Source organism: Chionomys nivalis, chromosome 25, assembly GCF_950005125.1.
Source record: "Chionomys nivalis chromosome 25, mChiNiv1.1, whole genome shotgun sequence".
Taxonomy (NCBI): Eukaryota; Metazoa; Chordata; class Mammalia; order Rodentia; family Cricetidae; genus Chionomys; species Chionomys nivalis.
Genome location: NC_080110.1, coordinates 6,343,196 through 6,365,759, shown reverse-complemented (window position 1 = coordinate 6,365,759; position 22,564 = coordinate 6,343,196). Strand labels below are relative to the sequence as shown.

The window sequence follows — 22,564 nt, the reverse complement described above, 5'->3', positions numbered from 1 at the left end:
TAAGCCTGTGCGGTCACCTTCTAGTTAAATACTTTCGAAGGGGGATTACATTTGCTCATAAGCATTTAATATTTAGAGGAAAATTAAGCAGAATTAAAAGTCCTTCAGTGTGGCCGATTAATTCAGGGAAGCTAACGGCCAACTTCTCAGGGGCCAGAGAGAATTTGACAAGGGCTTGGGAATGAGACACCCCGTTTAAGGAGAGACAATGTAGAGATGTGTAGTCAATGATCTTCATTTTGTTTGCTAGTTCCTCTATTAACAGCATCTGTTTATTGCCCCAACTCAGTCTTAACTCTGCTCAGGCTGTAACACCTTCCACTTCTATTTCAACACCCACAGGATCTCGGCTGCAAAACCAGTGACTGTCTGATGGACACAAGGAAAATAAGTGCACAGCTTATTATTAAAAGAAAAACAACAAGAAACCCATAAAGGGTTTTATGCATATATTACTTAAAGCTCATAGGATGGGCCAGTTTTATGCATCTTTAAAAAGCTTGTAGGTGTACATATTTTTGTAAAATTTAACTATCTTAATAACCTTCAAATCTATAATAATTCTGTCAAGTTTAGAGAGAAACAATCCTGAAAAAGGAACTGGAAAGATCTGACTAGCCCTCAGTGCTTTTATGATCATGCTGTAGGTGTCTCCCCAGCATTTTATTTCAGAGGATCCATTAAGTATTTCTATAAGCAGATGGTGTGCTACATGCTTATGACATGGAGGTCTCCCTAAATTTAGGGACCAAGTGACACGTGGGGTGGGACCTTTGAAGCAAGGAAAGGTGAGAGGGCTGTGGTGTGGTTTAAAGGGGCTTAACAAGAGGAAGCGATGAGCGCTGGAGGAGGTCTCAGGATGATCAGAAAACTAGACTGTCGCCTGCACCCCTCCCATCCTCCTCCTCACCTATATGCACAATGGGAAGTTTGTACACCCCCGGTTTAGACCGCACATAGACCCGGACTCGGAAGAACATCAATGCACTTGGTCCAGCAGCTCCTCTCTATCCAATTGATCCAAGTGTTTGTTTTCCACCCAAAGTAACAAACAATACTTCACCGCTCCTCAGTCGGCATGTGGAAGAAAGAGCATGCTCTCGCTAATGGACCGGCTGAAGCGGCTGGCTAATGAAGGGCTGGCCGCAGGATTTAAACTGCTTTATCGAGTGATTAGCAGGAAAAATGATTGCCATGCCGTCAACAAAGCGGATTGTCTAATTAATCACAATGCTGATGTCCAAGTGAAATAACATGTCTCTAGAATCTGGGGTTAGCCGAAGCGTGGTATAACAAAATTGTATGCTAAGATCACAGATTCATAGGGGGGAAAATCACACAAAGAATGGCAGGGAGAATATAAATGTTAATCTTCTTTCAGAGCCTATAAATAGAGCACTCACCAATTCATACGACACACATGTCTAAGGGATGCATATAGATCCCATTTTCTAGTCAGTGTCTACATGCATACAGTAAGTTCTGTCCTAAAGGCATTCGCTTTTCCGAGGCAGTTGCATATATAAAGCCAATCCATTTCCGTGCAAACCAGGCTGCCTCTGAGCCGTGGAAGACACATAAGAAGCAAAGACAGACAAAAGGCGGCTCCGTGGCCACAGAGGGCAATCTTACCATAAACTGTACACTGTCAAATCCATTAGCCATCAGGTGGTTCTCGTACTGAGGGAGCCCGATGCTTTCCAGCCATTGTCCCACTGTTTGGACGGGGCATCTGGGTCCTGTAAGAGGGTGAAGAGGGAAGCGTTTTAGCAGGGAGTAGCCGTCCACGGGGTAATAGCGGTAGTCCTGGGCTGAGAGGTGGCATTGCCACATCATGCTCCGGGGAAAGTTGTTCTCGAAGGAGCCCGCCAGCTTGACAGATTAACGTTCTCAGCGAGAGAGCGAAGTCAGAAGTACCACATAGTTTGCCAGGAGAGGCTGCGGAGTATGACTTGATCCTAGCTCCACATTTCTTACATATTAATCTTTACTACCGACCAGTGCGTCATACAGCCCCCGAAACCAGGCAGCAGAAGAAGGCATAGCAAGCTGTCAGCCTAGGCTGCTCTGCGTTCTGTGTGACTGTGTGAGTACTCCACAGTGAGCAATGCCCGGCCAGCAGCCAGAATTCTTTTTATCAAGTAACTCCTACACTCGTCAGTATGCGGCTCCATGCTCCTTGCTCCCCCTCGCTCGCTCCCCTTCATTACCCAGCCCAGGCTACACCTCGCATTTTCAATAATAGCCATCAGATAAGGCAGATTTTTTTTTTTTGTCTGCAAGCTGTAAGCCTGCTGCTGCTGCTCCCTCCTACACACCCATCCAAGCGTCAATCTTGAATGATGAGAGCCGTCAAAACAAATGCAGAAAATAGCAAGATTCAAAAGCCAACCAAAGCGCCTAAATCGGAATCAAATCTTCATCCCCGGTTATACATTACCGAGCTATTTTGTTGTGGGATTTTTACGTTTCAAAAGACACCGGGGAACGCGGAGCTCACAACAAGGCTTGCACTACAGGCTCCCTTTCCCCTTCCTTCCTTGCCTTTCTCCCTTTTAAAATGCACCAGAGGGAAGTGTTTCTGATGGAAAGCTTCACAGTGTAATTGTTCTCTTTCTTCACCACGCAGCATCAAAGTGAAAACCTCTCTGGTTTTTTTTTTTTTTTAATTTTTTGAATTACTGCAACATATAGAAACTGCATCATAATCTGCAAATCAAGATAATCCACTGTCTGCTCGTTCCAAATAACAACGCTATTAGGCACAAGAAAAGCCTTTCCCCTCCTCTGTTATTTATAACCCTACCCACCAGGCATCCCATTCTAAAATATCTATAAAGGTAACACTAACTGGGTGGATAATTTTTTTTAAATAAAGAAAAAGAGTCCTAACCAAAAATAATTCAAGAATAACAGATGTAAATGTGTGAGTTTTACTGAATGGCAGACAGACTGAGTAATTTATTTAATAATTGAGAGAAACCACAGATTAATAATAGAACCTGCAGAGCTACTGAGGCTCATGAGAAAAATGAGCCTAGAAGAAAACTGTCAGAAAGGCCAGTTCAGCCCCCCTCCCCCTCATCCCCGTCCCAAGGAAGGACTCTTGCCCTGTGTTCCTGGAAGGCCACCATCTTCTGCTTCAACGCTGCCTACGACAGGGCTCTCACTACCCAGCCAAAGCCACCGTTCATTAGAAAGTTCTTTTACTTCCTCCCGAACTCCCACTCTCTGGCTCCAGCTCTGACTCCAGAGCCACGCAGATGGGGAACAGAGCCTCTTCCACGTCAAGAACTTTCCAAATTCAAGCTAATTCTCACCCAATCCACCCCACCCGGCCCTGAACAGTGCCTGGCACATAATATGCACCCAATAAATATTTACTGTGCAGCTGAACCCTTCTCCTTTCTTCTTTAAGTCTCATCTTTCTGTCTCTCTTCTCAGTTTAAGGGCGCTGCTAATCTCCCTGGCACACAGACATTGAATCTCAAAGCAGCGTGCCCCTTCTACAGCTGACAATGGTCTTTGAGCTCTAGCCCCCTACCCCCTTCTCCTTTGACTTTTGTCTTCTTTGTTTCTTGGCACCTGGCCTGAGGTAATAATGCCCACTCCAATGGTCTTAAATCTCTGTCATATTTTTAATCATCAAAAATGTTTTCATACTGTGCATGCGCACGTGTGTGTGTGTGTGTGTGTGCAAAGACTATAGTGTGCACATATGAAAGTCAGAGAACAACCTGCATGAGTTGGTTCTCTGCTTTCACCCTGTGGGTTCCTGGGATCAAACATAATCAGGCAAGTTCCTTTGCCCATTGAGCCCTTTCTTGCCCCCTCCACACCGTAGTATTTAAAAGAATCCAACTTACACACAGCGTCAGAATAATTTAAGACACAGCTTTGGTAACTCTTGTATCAAAACCCTGCTGTGGTTTCCCGCTGGATTAAAAATGAACTCTCAACTCTTGGTGACATTTTGAGGATCTCATCTAGCTTTCTAACCCTTTCCTCAACACTGCTTTCACAGTTCTTCACCAGGGGAATTTTTGACTGGTTTCTGAAGGAAGGCTGAAATGAGCTTGGTTTTATTTCAACCCTACAACTCTTCTGCAATTTCCCTTGTGAAGCCTCTTCTAGTCCTCCCAACAGAAAAAATGTTTCTTTCTTCTCTCTCTTAAATGGTATAATTACCTTCTATTATAACAATCGTTTTCTAACTTACATGATCATTATTTATGTCCAAGACTTATTTCCTGAAAGCAGGGAACCCGTTTTCCTGATACTGTACACTGTATGTGATCAATTTTCACTTGATGATCAACATGAAACAATCTCATGGTCCAAACTCCAAAAAGGTCTCTTATTTTCCAATTGAAATTTTTAATTGTACCATTTTGTTTTATTGGGTAGTTAACTTCTTTTAAACTCTACTAAGTATCTGATTTCTTTATAAAAAGTGGGTATTTTGGGCTCACTGGAAATGGAAGCACGGAAGAGAGAGAGGTAGAGGATCCCCATCACAAGACTGCTTCCTGGAGGTGACCGCCCCAATGCGCACGTTAACTCAGTAGTGGCTGTGACCAGATGCACAAGACTTGAACAAGATCAAGGCCACCAAAATCCTAGCATGTACGGGGAGGTCCGTGAAGTGCTGCCACCTGCTACAGAGCTTTTGGGGACTGACGGCCACTAGTGGAAGAAGAGCCAGCTGTCTTCAAGGATGGAGTCCCTGAGAGGCTATCGACGCTGAACAAGCAGAGTTTAAAAAGTGGGTTAAAAAAAAGGAGCACATGAACTTGGGAAGGAATTATTGACAGGGGATGAGGGGGTAGAGGGGAGGGGAAGGTGGGTATTTTAATCAAAGGCAATGTATGCATGTATGAGATTCCCAAACAAAAAAAACTCAAGACATTTTAATTTTTAAATAGAATTTTCAGGTTGGGATTTTTTTTTCATCATCTTCATTCTCTCCTTGAATGAGCATGCCTGGGTGAATTTTATTATTCTGTTTATAATTTATCTCTTTTTGCTCCTAGATCTTTTAGGAATATCAAAGAGATAGTAGAGTTGCATGCACCAACTTTAGGAGACTGTAGTTACGCAACAGCGACCTGCATGAGACAGCGAGGACAAGGTGCTCCTTGCGAAAGATTAGATCTAAAGCTGCTACCGCGTCAAGTCAAAAGGAAGTTTCTTGGGATCCCATTGGCAGTGTTCTTCCTGGCCATTTTATGAGAAGGTAAATCGTCTCTGTAAAAACTGAATAAAAATAACCAGGGTATATTTTTGCTTGGCAAGGCATATGCTGACTGGCTTGCTTTTAAATTCCATCTCATGTTTTAAAATCCAAACCAGTGACTAAGTGACTAGCAAAAGTACCATTCAGTTATTAGGTATTAAGTCACACTCATTAAGTGAATGAATGAATGAATGAATGACTCTGGAAATGGCTGTTGGTTTCTTAACAAAGAAAAAGGGAAAATCATTCCATGACTTAGACTGATTATATATAAACAGTTTAGAGAGATTATTTGTTATTACCCATTTTAACATTTTTATATAGACTTTCTAAATTCTATGATCTTAATTATTCAGTTCTTTGATTTCTGTTTAATAATTCTCCGTATGTGAGCAAAATATAGAGGGGGGGGTGAACTGGGAGAGGGTGAAACAGGAAAGGGAAAGGGAGGAGAGAGGAGAGGTCCTGAGGCATGCTGGTTTCTGATTTTTTTCTGTGTTTTTCTCATGAGTCAGACTTCTAAAGAACCCTGATTTAGGCCTGAAGATCACATTTAGTGTCTAAATATATTCATTATTTTACTCAAAATGCTCTCCTGGAGTTTAAAATTCTTACAAACCATTACTGGGCAGGCACTTTTGTTCAGTGAGGACCTCTGTGATTTTTCAAAGTGAGTATAGTAAAAGGGAGAGGAGGGAGTGGACTCAGGGCCACAGTGTCCCGATTTGTGTATGAATTATTGTCACTTGTGATAAAGTTCAAACTATGTGATGGGACCAGGAACTTCCCTTTGGCACAGTTTTCTGAAAACATAATTCTAATGAGTTCCACTCCCAGAAATGAGAATAATTGCTCCAAACTAGGGTGGCAGCAAAACCCAAACAAACAAGCTCCAATCCCCCCACACCACTGGAAGATTCTACAAAGTGTGCCAAGACCACACAACACATGGAAAGATATTATTTAAAACATTTCTAAACTGCCGTGATCAGGAGGCTTCTGTGGCTGGAGGGTGATGGCTGGTTTCTACCTTCCCTTGTACCAGAGTCCTCTCCACAGACGCTTTCGGTAGGAACACCCTCAGGAGAACGGCACCTTCTTTCTTTAGCTCCTGGGCCATAGATAGGGAATCTCATGAGAAGGGGCAGGCCAGTCTTTACAGTCCCTTCCAAATCTGCAGACATTAAATTCCCAGTGAGTACAGCTGGGAAGTCAGGGGCTTCCTTTGTCCAACCCACTCTTATTCATGGGGTAGAATCTATCCTAGTTTGGCTAGACCAAGAGCAGTTGGTGCAAGGCACTTAGAGGGGACAGTCCCATGCTCAGAAATGTAAACAGAGAAGACCAAAGGACAATGCCAGCACCCACTGCTCACAGGACAGCTCAAAGCTTTTGTCCAAGGGGAGTCTCATTCCTAGGAATCTAAGTTCTAAAACTTCCCCCAAGGGGTAAATTTATCTGAAACCCAAGAGGAGCATAAGGATGTTATCAAAACCAATAGAAAGCCAGGCACAGCGATGTACACCTTTAATTCTAGACTCCAGAGACAGAGGCAGGAGAATTTTGAATTCCTAGCCAGCCTGGGGTGTGTAGGGAAAGACTGCATTAAAGGAAAAAAAGAAGAAGAAGAAGGAAAAAAGAAGATGCTGGTGCTAAACGAGTAAGGGGAGGCTAGTGAACTTCATCCAGGCAAAAAGGAAAATGGTACCCTAGTTGCAGAGAACCAGGGAGAGACAGAATGGGAGCCCTGCTGTCATCAGAATGAACTTCAAAGCCTGCTTTAAAAAATTTCTCCTGCTCAAATTTAATTGAACCAAACTGCGGAGCAATTTCTACCTCAGGGAACTGAAGAAAACAATAGTGTAACCGCCTGGTGATTAAAGAAGCTTAATGTCTACATATCAACCCGCGACAGCAGATGAGGTACAAGAATCAACAGAGAGATGGGGCAAAATGACAGTAGTGCCTGGCCAGGCGACATCTGTGACCCGACAAATATGTGTTACATCCGGGCAGTGGAATATTACTCGGCAATAGAAAGAAATGGAGTGAGGTGGCATGATACGACATGCATCAAACCTGGAAACATCACTCTAGGTGAAGGAAGGCTGAGGAAAAAAAAAAAAACAGTTATTCTGTGTTCCTGCTCGTACTGTACAGACCAGATAGACAAGTCTGCAGAGTCAGAGAGCAAGCTAGGGGCTGCCTAGGACTGCAAAGGGGATTTAAGGGGACTTGTAGAGTCACTCACTGTTAATAGACCTGGGAGTCCCTATGGAGGAGATGAAATGTTTTATACCTGCTGATAGAAATGGCTGTCAATGAATCATCAATGGGTCCAGGAAAAAAATAAAGGGAGAAATTAAAGTTTAATGAATTTAACTAAAATTAATGAAAATGACCACACAACATACCCAAATTTATGGGACACAATGAAAGCAGTGTTAAGACGAAAGTTCATAGCACTAAATGCCTATATAAAGAAGCTGGAAAAATACCCCACTAGTGAATTAACAGAACACCTGAAAACTCTAGAACAAAAAGAAGCAAACTCACCCAGGAGAACTAGATAGCTGGAAATAATCAAATTGAGAGCTGAAATCAGCAAAACAGAAACAAACAAACAAAAAACAATACAAAGAATCAATGAGACAAAGAGTTGATTCTTCAAGAAAATCAACAAAATAGACAAACCTTTATCCAAACTAACAAAAGTCAGAGAGAGAGAACACCCAAATTAATAAAATCAGAAATGAAAAGAGGAATATAACAACAGACACAGAGGAAATCCAGAGAGTCATCAGGTCATATTTTGAAAATATGTACTCCACAAAATTGGAAAACAAAATTTTCTGGATAAATATCACTTACTAAAATTAAATCAAGACCAGATAATGAAATTAAATAGACTTTTAACTGCTGAAGAAATAGAAATAGTCATAAAAAATCTCCCAAACAAAAATCTTCAGGGCCAGATGGTTTCAACACAGAATTCTCATGATTTTCAAAGGAAAGCTAATACCAATACTCCTCAAATTGTTCCACACAATAGAAACATAAGGAACACTGCCAAACACTTTTTATGAGGCTACAATTATCTTTATACCCCAAACCACTCAAAGACATTACTAAGAAAGAATTATAGATCATTCTCACTCATGAACATTGATGCAAAAATATTAAATAAAATACTGGCAAATCGAATCTAAGAACACATCAGAACCATCATCCACCATAATCAAGTCGGCTTCATCCCAGAGATGCAGGGATGATTCAACATATGAAAATCTATCAATGTAATCTACCAGAATACAAAACTGAAAAAAAAAAAGAACCAAAAAACACATGATCATCTCATTAGATGCTAAAAATCCTTTGACAAAAGACAACATCCCTTCATGATGAAGGTCTTGGAGAGAGAAGGGATACAAGTAACATACCTAAACATAATAAAAGCAATATACAGCAAGCCAACAGTCAACATCAAACTAAATGAAAAGGAACTCACAGCGATTCCACTGAAATCAGGAACAAGACAAGGTTGTCCGCTCTCTCCATATCTATTCAACATAGTTCTTGAGGTCCTAGCTAGAGCAATAAGATAACAAAAGGAGATCAAGGGGATCCAAATCAGAAAAGAAGAAGTCACACTCTCACTATTTGCTGATGATATGATAGCTTACATAAGCGACCCCAAAAATTCTACCAAGGAACTTCTACAACTCATAAACACTTTCAGTAATGTAGCAGGATACAAGATTATTTTGAAAAAATCAGTAGCCCTCCTTTACACAGATGATAAATGGGCTGAGAAAGAAATCAGAGAAACATCACCCTTCAAAACAAATAACATAAAATATCTTGGAGTAACTTAACCAAACAAGTGGAAGACCTGTGTGACAAGAACTTTAACTCTTTGAAGAAAGAAATTCAAGAAGACATTAGAAAATGGAAAGATCTCCCATGCTCTTGGGTAGGTAGAATTAACATAATAAAAATGGCAATCTTACCCAAAGAAATCTACAGATTCAGTGCAATGCCCCTCAAAATCCCAGCAAAATTCTTCAAACTCTTCTACAGAACTACAGTACTGAAAACAGGCTGGTATTGGCATAAAGCAGGAGGACCAATGAAATTAAATTAAAGGCCCAGATATCAGGCCAAAAATAAATAAATAAACAAATAAATAAAATGTAAAAAAGGCAGCACATTTAACAAATGGTGCTGGCATAATTGGATATTGACATGTAGAAAAATGAAAACAGATATATATCTATTGCCATGCACAAAACTTAAGTCCAAATGGGTCAAAGACCTCAACATAAAATTAACCACTCTGAACTCATAGAAGAGAAAGTGGTAAGTACACTTGAATGCATTTGGCACAGGGAACACTTCATAAATATAACCCCAGTAGCACAGACACTGAGAGAAACAATTAATAAATGGGATCTCCTGAAACTGAGAAGCTTCTGTAAAGCAAAGATCACAGTCTACAAGACAAAACAGCAGCCTATAGAATGGGAAAAGATATTCACCAAACCCCACATCAGACAGAGGGCTCGTCTCTAAAATATACAAAGAACTCAGGAAATTGGTCATCAAAAGAACAAATAATCCAATAAAATATGGAGTACAGACCTAAACAGAGAACTCTTAATAGAGGAATCTAAAATGGTTGAAAGACACTTAAAGAAATGCTCAAAATTCTTAGTCATCAGAGAAATGCAAATCAAAACAACTCTGAGATTCCATCTTATACCTACAACAATGGCCAAGATCAAAAACACTAATGACAACTTATGCTGGAGAGCATGTAGGGTAAAGAGAACACTCCTCCATTGCTGGTGGGAATGCAAATTGGTACAGCCCCTTTGGATATCAGTATGGTTATTTCTCAGAAAATTAGTAAACAACTTCCCTCAAGACTCAGCAATATGTTTATAACCCAAAGGATGCTCAATTGTACCACAAGGACATGTGTTCAATTATGTTCATAGCAGCACTATTTGTCATAACCAGAACCTGGAAACTACCTAGATGCCCCTCAGCTGAAGAACAGATAAGGAAAATGTGGTACATTTGCATAATGGAGTATTACACAGTGGAAAAAATAACGACATCTTGAAATTTGAAGAAAAATGGATGGATCTAAAAAACATCATATTGAGTGAGGTAATCCAGACCCAGAAAGACAAATATCATATGTACTCACTCATAAGTGACTTTTAGACATAAAGAAAAAAATCAGCATACAATTCACAATCCCAGAGAACCTAGACAATAATGAGGACCCTAAGAGAGACATACATGGATCTAATCTACATGGGAAGTAGAAAAAGACAAGATCTCCTGAGTAAATTGCGAGCAAGGGGACCACGGAAGAAGGTAGGAGAGGGGAGAGGAAGGGAGGGGAGCAGAAAATATATATATAGCTCAATAAAACCAATAAAAAACAATAAAAAGGAGTTGTGAGTTCTTTACAACGGTATTGAAGAAAATAATAAACATATGGTTATGTATAAAAAAGAGAAATGGCTGTCAAATTATGTGACTATACCAAAAATCACTGCATTATATATTTTAAATGGGTGAATTGACTATTAAATAAATTATTTCTGAAGAGTTTTATGGCCATTTATAATAAAATGTAAGATAAAAATTAAATTTTAAGTTCACAAAAATTGAACACAAAGTTGTATACGTCAATTATGTCATCCATCATATATATATTTATATGATATCTGTCATATATATTGCTATTTTGGTGCTTATTTTCTTTTCATCTTTAGTTTTCTTGGTCATCCCTCTCCTGTTCCCTTTCTTCAGTCTGTAGCATCCATTGCTCTTGCAAAGATGTCCATTTTCACAAGCTAGGGTGTAGGGTCACACACTCCTTATTGTTAAACAGCACATACATACATTCACACACAAAGACAGATACATTCAGGTATACGCAAATGTGTTGGGAATTATGGCACTGTTTTACAAAAAAGGGAATCATACCACACCTGCTTTTATGAGCCTTACTTTTCTGACCCAACACAAATTCCACTGAAGAAATCACTTAGTTCTAATTAGTATTCATTGGGTATTTTAACTTTAATAATAACTGCATAGGGCTAGAGAGATGGCTCAGTGTTTAAGTGTAGGGGACCCAAGTTTGGTTCTGAGTGCCCATGTTGGGCAACTCACAATTACCTGTAATTCCAGTTTCAGAGAATCCCCACTTCTGGTCTGTGAAGGCCCCTGAACTCCCATGCACATATCCTCACACACACACACACTCAAATAGATGTAATACATACATACATACACATACATACATATGACTGCATAGTAGCCCATGATGTGGATATACCACAGTTATTCAGTTTTTTGCCTGATATCTCTAGGATCATTTGTTTATTTTCTTTAATTCTTTCAGACACCTGGAGGTCCACACGTCATTCTAAGGAATAATCATGAGGGGAGATACTGTAACTCTGACCATCCACCACTAGCTTTGAAACGATTATGAAATAACAGAGCCAGGTAAGTGATAAGTGACATTGATACAATCCATTGACTTCATTCCGGGTTCACCAGTTTCACGTGCACACATTTCTGTGTGTTCATTCCCATGTGATCTTATCACATGTGAAATCACGTGACCACCCGTGCACAAGCAAGACTCTCACATACCCGTTTATGGCCACAGCCATCTCTCTCCTTGTATTCCACATCCTCTGGCAAGTATTAATATTAATCTGTTCTCGGTGTCTATCATGCTGTGACTTTAATGACACATGAGTGACACATACAGCATAGCTTATCCTTTGGAGCTGGCTTTTATCACTAAGGGTATGTCCTCTGAAATCCACGCACATTGTTCTGTATCAATAGCATATTACTTTTTATTACCGAATATTATTCCATAGCATGGAAGTCAATTTGTTTAATTTTCCATACATTTTCCCAGAGTGATGATACCATTAGCAAAATCCGACACTAAGTCACTCTATGTCCGTCCAACTCTGGTGACATTAGAACACTAATTGTAACACACTCTACCTTTTTTCTCCTTTCCTACAACCAAATGCGACCACTGGATGCTTTTCATTTACCTATCCACCTTGTTTTGAACCAGATTTTACAGTTTGCTGGTAGTTGTTAAGATAATTGTGTCCTAGTGAAGTATTAACGTGTCCTGATAGTGTTTTTCTCCTATTTAACAAATTATCTACTGTGTTTGAATTTACTATTTTTATTATAGTAAATATAATAATGGCCCTCCTTGCCTTGATATCTCTGCTTTTCTTTCTTTGTATCTTTGTTAAAGACCAATTTCTTTCATTTTCAAAAAATATTTCAGCTGAATAAATACACAAACAGTGTATCAAACAAACCCTGTGAATTACAGCTAAAATGGCACTTCCGGGGCAATGTATAGCCAGGTGCCCACGTTAGAAATGGAGTGTTTCCGGTCAGTAACCACGGCATCCGTTCCTAAGAAATATGAACAAAGAGGAAAGAAGCCAAGTCCAAAGTGAGTAAAACCCAGACAATAAAGATCACCAAGGAAATAAATGAAACACAAAACAGAAAAATCAATAGAGAGAAATCACTGAAACCAAATGTTGTTCTTTGACATGACCAGTAAAATTGAACAACTTTATGCTGGTAAATTCAGCAAGCAACCCAGCAGAAATGGACACATTTACTGGAAGATGAACTACCAAAGCTTACTTACGAAAAATGTGGTAACTGAAGAGTTCTCTTTTTATCGAACTTATTGTACTCATAGTTAAAATGTCTTTCTATAAAGAAAACCCAGGGCCTGACGGCTTCAGAAGTGAATTCTACAAGTTCTACACAAACACTTCAGAAAAATGATGTTAGGGCAACATTAATCCAACACCATAGTCACACAGAGGCCCTGTCAGATGATAATATTGGGTATATCAATGTCGACTGGACACAGACACAAAGACTTACAGACGAAGCCTGGGAAATACTCTCTAACATTATTTCAAGGTAATACAGTATAATCAACATCTTTGGATGTTCATGAAAGAGAAATAAAATAAAGCATATCCAGATTGGAAAGCAAAAAATTAAAAGTGTTTCAGTTGATATATAACACAATTTTCTACTTGTAAAATTTTATGAGACTTATATAAAGTTAACCAGAATAAGCAAGTTTAACAAGATTTTGGGATGCAGGATCAATATACAAAGAACAACCGTGTTTCTTTATAACTAACCACAAGCGATTAAAAATTTAAATAAAAATGTGCACTAAATGCAACAACACTAGGTACTATGAACTTCTAAGGAGTAAATGCATCAAAAGATAAGCAGGGTAGCATCTTCACGGTCATAAAACATGGCTGGGATAAATCACACAGTACCTAAATAAATTATGCTTACAGACTGTAAGACCCAGCATTATTAACACATGTGTTTGTCCTAAGTGCCTCTACAGAGTCAACAGACTCCTAATCACAATCCCAGCAGGTGTCAGAGACGGGGTTTTGAGTTTAGGCATTCCAGTCAGTCTCTGTGTTAGAGACGACCGAACTGCACATGAAAGGCAAAGGGTCTACAGAAACCGAATAGAAGCATAATGCTTTAAGGGAATTTGATAGATGATCAAACTCCAGCAGAAACTTTAAGTTCTGCCCTTCAAAATGTACCCTAAAATATGAGTATGCGTAAATCATTTCCCATAGTAAGCCTATATCATATATATGGTTTATTTATATCATATACGTATGTATAGTTGAATCCTCAAAACTCAGTAGTTAAAAAGTAAAACTAAACGTTAAGTGGATACAGGAGTTGAACAGGGGTTTCACAAGAGATGGTAGACGGATGGTAAATAAGCCTGTGAAAAGATGAAATCCACAATGGGATTGCCCTGGCTGGAGTGCCTAAACGAAAAACCCCGGAAAGCATCGACGGATAACGACGGGGTAAGGTTGACGGTGATGTAGATTGAGCGGGATGCTCGAACACTGCTGGTAGTGTGTAAAATGGTCCAACCACTAACGCAAACAGTTTGACAGCTTCTATTCCATGGCCGTTCCAGATTGCTGGATTTTACCCAGAGAAATGAAAGCGTACGCCAGGCAGAGAGACTCAGAACCAAGAATTCAGAGCAGTTTTCTCTGCACAACCCAACAACTGAAAGCAGCTTGAAATGTCCATCAGCAGATGAATGGGCAAACTGTGGTTTATCTATACGATGGGTATGTTTCGGCAATGAGCTGCTGAAACAGCACATGACGGAGCCAGAGTGACTGGATTTCAGTCTTGGCTCTTCTCCACTGTTCAAGTATTTGCTGTTGCTATTTTTGATCCAGAGCCACAGAACAAGTACCACTCTGCTTGGACAAATCCCATAGGTATGCTATTTTTGTTTCATGAAGGGGACACCTTATCTATCCATCTTGTTGTAATATCTGCAGTTGTGATGAAATAAGTGCATGAGAAAGCCCCGTGATACAGAAAGACTATTTCAGTGCTGGAGACAGAGCGTTGTTATTGCCGAGAGAACATGCACTGGTGTTTCATTTAGTCCCCAGTGAGATAAATTGGTCTGGAGACATGAGGTCTTTTCTTCGCCTCCATCTCTTTGTTTCCAACAGAAAAATAAGAAAGGAAGAAAGGAAGGAAGGAAGAAGGGAAGGGGATGGGAGGGGAGAGAAGAGGAGGGGAGGGGAGAGAAGAGGAGAGGAGAAAGAAGAGGAGGGGAGAGGAGGGGAGGGGAGGGGAGGGGAGAGGAGAGGAGAGGAGGGGAGGGGAGGGGAGGGGAGGGGAGGGGAGGGGAGAGGAGAGGAGAGGAGAGGAGAGGAGAGGAGAGGAGAGGAGAGGAGAGGAGAGGAGAGGAGATGAGATGCATGCATGGGTTAGCTGGCTGGCCATGGACAGAGCAAAGCTAGTTGTGACCTGATCAGAATGCCTGACACCAGTCTAGGCCTTGTCTCACCTGACACACACCCAGAGCCCAGCCTTTGGGACCAGTAAGCCTTGCCTTAGGGCCTTAGGAATCCCTCTGAAAGTGGCTGGGCTGAAAAGGGCGGGGCTGGGAGAGTGTAGAAAAGATGATTTCTACTCCTAGCATTGTAATCAGCGAAAAGAGACCAATAGCGGCTTCATCACATTTCAAATAGAGACTGGTAATGTCTTAGAGCCTGGTAAAGAGCACGCTGAGCTTTCAGGGAGGCTGTGCCCACATGTGGGAGAGAGGGGGCACCTTCAGCTACCGAGCAGTGAGTGCCCCCAGAGCTCCTGTCTCTTGTCATACAGAGCAGTCACAGGAGTTAGGAGTGAGCCCTGCTTGCTCACCCCTCTAGGACGTTGTAGGAAAGATCCCGACACTTTGTTTTTATCTAGAAAATAGCATTCTCTGATTTTTTTTTCCATTCTAAATGTCCTCCAGGCTGAGACATATAAACTACGTACCCAGGTTGCCCCTGGAGAAACCTGAACAAGGGAGATCTGTAAAGAGAGAGACAATACCATAAGGACAGGGCATCTAATGACAATAGAACAGCCGAAAACAAAAACAAAAAGCAGAGGTTGCAGGCCCCAGGAGAAGGATCAGTTATTCCAGGAACTGAGAAAGGCTGCGGGTCAACAGAGCTCTGGATCATGAAGCCAAGACTTAGACAGGAAAAAGCTCGGAGATCAGACACTGACGTTAAAATGCTAACAGGACTCAGGGGCTCTGATTTAATTTTCCCCTAGGCCTCGCATTTTATTTGAACTAAAAACTTCGTGAAACGCTTAAGAAATACCAGCCTTTACTAAACAGATCTGACAACTTATGCACTGGGGTATGGTCTAAAATAGGAAATGGAATTTAAGCCTGAAATGTTAAAATCTTCTGGCAGACGACAAAATTATTCATATAGGCCATACCTGACTGGGAAAAAAAGAAACCAGTAATTCTGTTGATTTCACGTTGGTTTCCCTTCTTTGAAGGGATCTGTCAAAGTTTCATTTCACATTGAGAAGAACCTGCTGTGAACATCAGTCCACTCAGGCCTCCTGTGTGGCCACCTTTGGGATAAAGCCAAAGGGTAAAGGAACGTGTCCCGATGGTGACAAGGGTCTGCTGGGTTGGTAGGAACATGGCTATCATACAGATGGAGAATGCCATAATGGAATTGTGTACAAGTATATAGAAAGTCTAGGAATAAAGGAAGGGTCTTAGATGGGTTTTAATAGATGCAGCAATCTGATCTCTAACTGGAGGACTTCCTAGGAATTTGTGAGGTCAACAGATGGATGCTACAGTCTCCAGCACAGGGATCGTAAGAGTTGGTGTGCTCAGATAACTGAAAGAGACCCACATTGCTGGAAGTCCAAGGCTTTGTGTGCATATGTGAAGGGGCTATCTAGGTACCAGACCGGCAGGATAAGCAGGTAGGACACAGTTCAGGGGCTTGTGTGTTGAGAACAACGCAGCTCATCCAAACAGGGATATGTGATGGATTTTTTTGCCTTACAAGTATCTCTTAGGGGATGGAAATGTCCAAATACAAGGAAGACGTCAGAAGTAGGAGACCTAGGAAGCTTTCTAAGTTCCCCCTCATGAAGAGCTTACACATGACCGAACTAAACCCTGGGAAGTCTAGAGCAGAGCGTATTCCAAACATCCTCAGCCATTTAAAAGCTTCCATAGTGATTGCATTTGCTGTGCAAGGCCTCTTGTCTGCCAAGCCTCCACTCCCTGCCAAAGTAAAACCTGAGGTCGACTTTTCCCAATAGTGAAGACTTTTGTCATGGCAGTCACAGCAAACCAATACTCATTGAGTGTTGGGAGGAAAGTGCTAAAATTCTAGGTGCCCAGGCATCCTAGACATGAATCACAAAGTGATGAAAAGACATTAGTACACAATTTTATAGAATGCAATTGTTAAGAGAATTCAAGACATTGATAAATTTGGAAAGCACTTAGCATATGGTGGACACTAAACATTAATAAAAATCATAATAAATATAATCTAGCACAATGATGGCCACATATGGTTATGATACTTAACTGTAATAAATAAAATATAACATATACATTAACATTAATAATCACTTTCTAAATTGGAAATAAATTCAAACATGTATCTTTCTGAGACAAGTGGGAATCTGGATTTTGGAAGGACCCATCAATGGATTTGTGGGTTCATCTTAGAGCATTTACTGTTTTGAAGTAAGTGTGTGTGTGAATGATTGGTTACTTGCTTGCTAAGACAACTTATAGATCTTTACTCTCTACTGAAAAACGGCTCTAAATTCTTTTTCATCTCAATGTTAATGCTGATTTGTACTTCCTCGTGAATCCCTGAAAAACCCACGGTGAATACTTGCTTCTGGCCCTTCCTAATGACCTTTATATTCCTTTAGGCAAGGTAGGAGACCATTTGTTTTGAGACTATTGTAGCCTCAAATCCATATGGCTCTTCCTACAGTTTTTAGCAACTTCAGACATAAAAATTTTAGCTTCTTCATGTGGAGCAATGTTCGAAAATTATAACATAAATCACAAATAAGGAAAGAATGGAGCGAGCTTAGAAATGTTGAATCAACACACCGAAGTATCTTATCCCATAACATAAACATATAATTAGGTAATTTAAGATAAACATTGGGCCTCATAGTGACTCAAAGCCATGGGAGTAAGAAAACGCTTCCTTTCTGGTTTTCCTTAAAACTCAGCGCCAAACCTGGGACTCTGTCACAGGCGGTTCTAGCCACCATCCATCCCTGTCCTGACAGTGACATCAATTATTCCCTTCCCACTCTCATTTCCTGCCCTTGGGAAGAGGTTTTGAACACCATGTTCAGAGATGGACACAGAACTCAAGCGTGGTGAAGAAGGTGGCTTACTAAGGTGAACTGGAGATTCTTGTCACCGAGTGTTAATGGCACTGTGCTTCTCCCATTCTGACCACTGGAATATCTCAGTCTTATAAAGATATCCTTTCCAAAGTTAGACTACAAAGTGTCGACTTTAGTCATTTTAGGAGACCCTCCCTCTTGCTGGCTTGGATTTAAAAACAAAACAAAACAAAACAAAAAAAACGGTGGAATGATGAGTCACATGCCCAGGGGTTCAGGAAACTTTCACCCAACAGCCAGCTGGGAAATGTGGTCCTCGGTTGAACTACTTAGAAGGAATTCCATCCTGCCAACACACAATTATGTGAGCTTTGCAAAGGTCTTTCCCCGGTGAGCACCCAGTGACCATCAACACATTTGATTAAAACACTGCATTCGGGTGACATAGTCTGAAGCAACAGTAGGCTGTTAAGCAATGCCTCGATTCCTGGGCCATGGAAACTATGAAATTAAAAAGATGAGTTGTGCTACATTGTTAATTTTGTGGTAAATTGTTAAAAAGCGATACGTCACTATAGCTGTTATTATAGATGTTTGACACCTGAACTAAATAAGAATAATCAGTTAAAGATCAAACAGGAGAATTGTATCACTGTCTTGACCCCTGCTGCACACACAGACCATGGCACTGTTAAGGTGTAAGGCTGGCGGTCTTGGCAGCTTTATTTGAACCACTTGGAACCCGAGAAAGGAGTCGACAAGGATGAGCGTAGAACTGAGAGATGAAAGGGGTGGGGTCCCTAAGAAACACGACTGCAGCTCAGCAACAGGTTTCCCTGGAAACCTGAATTCCTTTGGATATATGTAGATATATACCTTCCTCATACTTTGTAAATGCAGACAGATGTTTGAAATGTGCCTTTTCCCCCTTAAATTCATTTGAGTTGAAAGATTATGAAACATTATTAAACCGGCATCTCCTGGTTTTCTCAGCAACATTTTAACTTCAGTTTAAAACAGAAATAAATTATTGTTAGCTCTAAGTGGTGGTCAAAGTAGGAAGTCTCCACTTCAGAACCACTAGACTTAAAAATAAAAACTAAACTAAAAATCAACTCAGTAGCACCTAAGTAGTCAATTGAGAGTGAACAGCGCAGCACTGATGCTACTTAGGCTCGGTAGATCCTAAGGTCATTGTTCATTTAGGTCTTAAAAAGAGTATATAGAGGGCTGGAGAGATGGGTCAGTGGTTTAGAGTTTGCGCTGAACTTCCAGAGGACCTGGGTTCAGTTCCCAGCATCCATTTCAGGCAGCTCACAATCACCTACTGCTACTCTGGCCCCAGGAAGACCCAATGATTCTGGCCTCTATGGTGCCTGCCACAACCCGCACATATCCGCACACACACATGCATCTTACATGCAATTAAAAACAATAAAAATAAATATTTAACAAAAGAGTCAGTGTCTTAGAAAATAATGATACAGATAAATTTTTGGACGTGCTGCTATCTGTGATAACTTATTTGATCGGTCAAATAACATTTTTAAGCTCTCATGGCCATTTAAAAAAGATAGAATAGATTGTATTATTATGGTGGGAGATTATCATCAGAGTTATAAATAGTATATATAGACACATTTCCAGTGTCAAAATGTACATCAAAAAAAATAGTTCTATTAAATAGGATACACGTTTTGAAATGGAATCGAGCTTCTATTTTATTCGTTTTTTGTGTATGTGCCTGGGTGCACATGTGAGCATTAGCATGGAGGTCAAAAGTCAGTTTTCAGGGGCATTCTTTCTGCATTATCCACCTTGTTCCCAGAGGCTTTCATTGTTCTGCAGCTCCCTAGTGGGCTGCACTGCTGTGCCAGGGACCCACTTGTCTCATCTCTTTCATGCTGGAATTGCAAATTCACACTGCCTAACGATTTTATGTGGATTCTGGGGCCTGAACTCAGGTCCTTCTTTGGTGTGGCAAACACTTTACTGACTATCTCTCCAGCCACCCTCCTTTGTTCTTTATTTGTTTTAATAAAGCTGGCCTTCAGATTTTTATTTGTTTTTAATAAAGCTGGCCTTCTGATGTGGAACTATTTCTTCTATCAAAATTAATTGATATCAAAATTATCTGGCACACAAAATTAGCTGAAATACAAGGACACCTTCTTATCTCTTCTTATCTCTTTGAATAAAGTTTGTCATTGGCATATATGACAATAAGAGGAATGTTTCCCCAACGCTGTAAACGGTGTTTTCTGCTTCGTTCACCACTTCCTTTTGTCAACCATGTTAATTTGAAAATAACTTTGTACACATCATTACCTCATGGACTATAGAGAGGTGAATTAGGATTTCAGAGCACGCCTGTGTAAAATCACAACAATGGTCAAGAATGGTGCTATTTTGTTGTTATTAGATATGCTTTCAACAAAGCAGCAGAAACAAAATGTTATGAAATGAAATCCTGTCACATTCAAGGGCTAGTTCAACTCCTAACCCCCAAATCAGGCATCTCTTCAATAATCATGCCTCTTAACCATCAAGGACTCCACCTCATAGTGGGATAATAAATACAGCCCTTAGTAAGACACAAGAATACTAAAGAAAGAGCCCAAGCAAATTTTAGGTCGTAACAATCATCTACAGGACGTCCGCAATTCTGAGCCACACATTATGAATGCCCTGAGGGAGGACACCAGCTTAGACCCCAGGGCAGTTATTTATTTAAAGGATTAATGCTGAAAAGATAAGCAGGGTACCATTCACCCGAACAAAGACGCTAGAACGGCACCATGCATTTGCTTCTCTGCAGTCCTTCTCGACTCAAGCTGAATTTTGTAATATGTAGCAGCTTAAGGCCATATAACTGATAAATTAGGATGGGGAACTTTCTAAAGTGGAAGGCAAAAGCCTTGGGTATGTGACAGTGGGCAGAATCTCTCCTGAGCCATTTTCTAGTCTCGAGGGGGACCACTCTGAGAAGCTACACTGTATGTTGTTCAGTGGGTCATTTGGAGGGTAATTAGAATGATGCTCGGGAAAAGATCAACCTCTTAGAGCGCACTGCTACCTTGACGACTGTTATCGCTAAATCATCATCATTATCATCACCATCATCTGGCATGTTTTTGTTGTTCGGGCACACTCACTCAGAGTCCATTCTTTCTTGGTCAAGAGAACACCTTACACCATAGGACACAATGAAGCCTATTTGTATGATGACCTAAAAAATTAACCTAAGAAAGAGAGAAGGAGCCTGGGAGGGCCAGACAAGGGTTCTTCACCCCTTTGCCTCCTCTTCCCTTTTCTGCCCTAAAGCAAGCTACCTCATTTCCTCCTTAAGGTACTCATGTGCCAACTACCCTGTCCCAGGGGATTCTGGACAGATCTTCCTAAGGCCCGTGGGGGCTATTAGCCCTCAGAACCGCTTTCTCTAACTGTACTTCTATAGAGCCGTGCCTTCTTCACTGAACCCAGGCGCCAGAACACAGCTTTCCCTGGGTCTTTAATTTTTGAGGGTTCATTTGCCACATAAAACTTTGATTAAATAAATTAGTTCTGTTTTCTTATCTATCTGTCTGTCTGTTTTCCTTATTGACCTGTTTTTTGTTAAAGGAGTATCTCAATAGCCCTTGCTTTGATGAGAATTCCTGCTTTTTCTTCCCTTCAAAGGGAATCTTATGGGAGGTGATGGTGGTGGTGGGTTGTTCTTAGTGCTTTGGTCTTAGAAGACTAGCATTTTTCAAATCAGTGTAAATCCAAACTCCCAACCACTCACTGACCCGAACTCTATGTTCTTATTGTTCTAAGGGGTTTCAGCTTTCATTTGGACAAAGAACTAAGAGAAGCAACTCTCAGAGGCTCAAAGGAAAATATTTTTAAATAGCAAGTTAATTAACAAAAGAATTTCTTTTGGGGTTTACTCTAAATGCACATGATAATCACAATTACCACCACCATCACCACCGTCACCACCACCGTCACCACCACCGTCACTACCACCACCACCACCACTATCACCATCACCGCCACTGGTACCGTCTTCATAAAATAAAACATTCTTTTTCAGAATAATATTGACTAATTTATTTCAGAAGATTAAAACCAATTTAATGTTCCTAGGGTGAAAGAGACTTTTATATATATATAAAGGCGAAGTTTCCATTGAGTTTATGAAATATTTAGAGAGGAAACTATATCTGTATCCCTAGTCAAAAAATGTCAAGGCAAAGATAACACGATGACCTTCATTTACTGTTGCTGTTTTGAATGGTTTCAATGTCATCTGGCATATAAAAGGGATGCATATAATAAACAGATTTAGGCTAATCTACTTTTTCCAGAGGTTTAACATGTCTATGAAATAATAAAAGGAGTAATGCAAAATCAAGTTCAGAGTTCAAGGAAGTTTGGAAAATGAAGACATGGGGTTAAGCAGGACTTTTTTGTTGGTTTGTTTTGCTTATTTACTGAAGCTATAATTCTCATTATGAATCT

The 22,564-nt window shown here is 40.5% G+C and overlaps 1 protein-coding gene across 8 annotated transcripts in view; it reads right to left on the bottom strand.

Moving 5' to 3' along the window:
- Window positions 1-22,564, bottom strand: part of Anks1b (ankyrin repeat and sterile alpha motif domain containing 1B) — an 866,240-nt gene that overhangs the window by 356,020 nt on the left and 487,656 nt on the right. For 3 of the 8 annotated variants that reach the window (XM_057757559.1, XM_057757560.1, XM_057757561.1), the window contains one exon: window positions 1,633-1,739. In XM_057757559.1, coding sequence (XP_057613542.1) covers window positions 1,633-1,739 — 107 coding nt within the window. Of the gene's footprint in view, window positions 1-1,632; window positions 2,266-22,564 lie in introns of those variants that run through there. The other 5 variants (XM_057757563.1, XM_057757562.1, XM_057757564.1 and 2 more) reach the window with 3 other exon arrangements.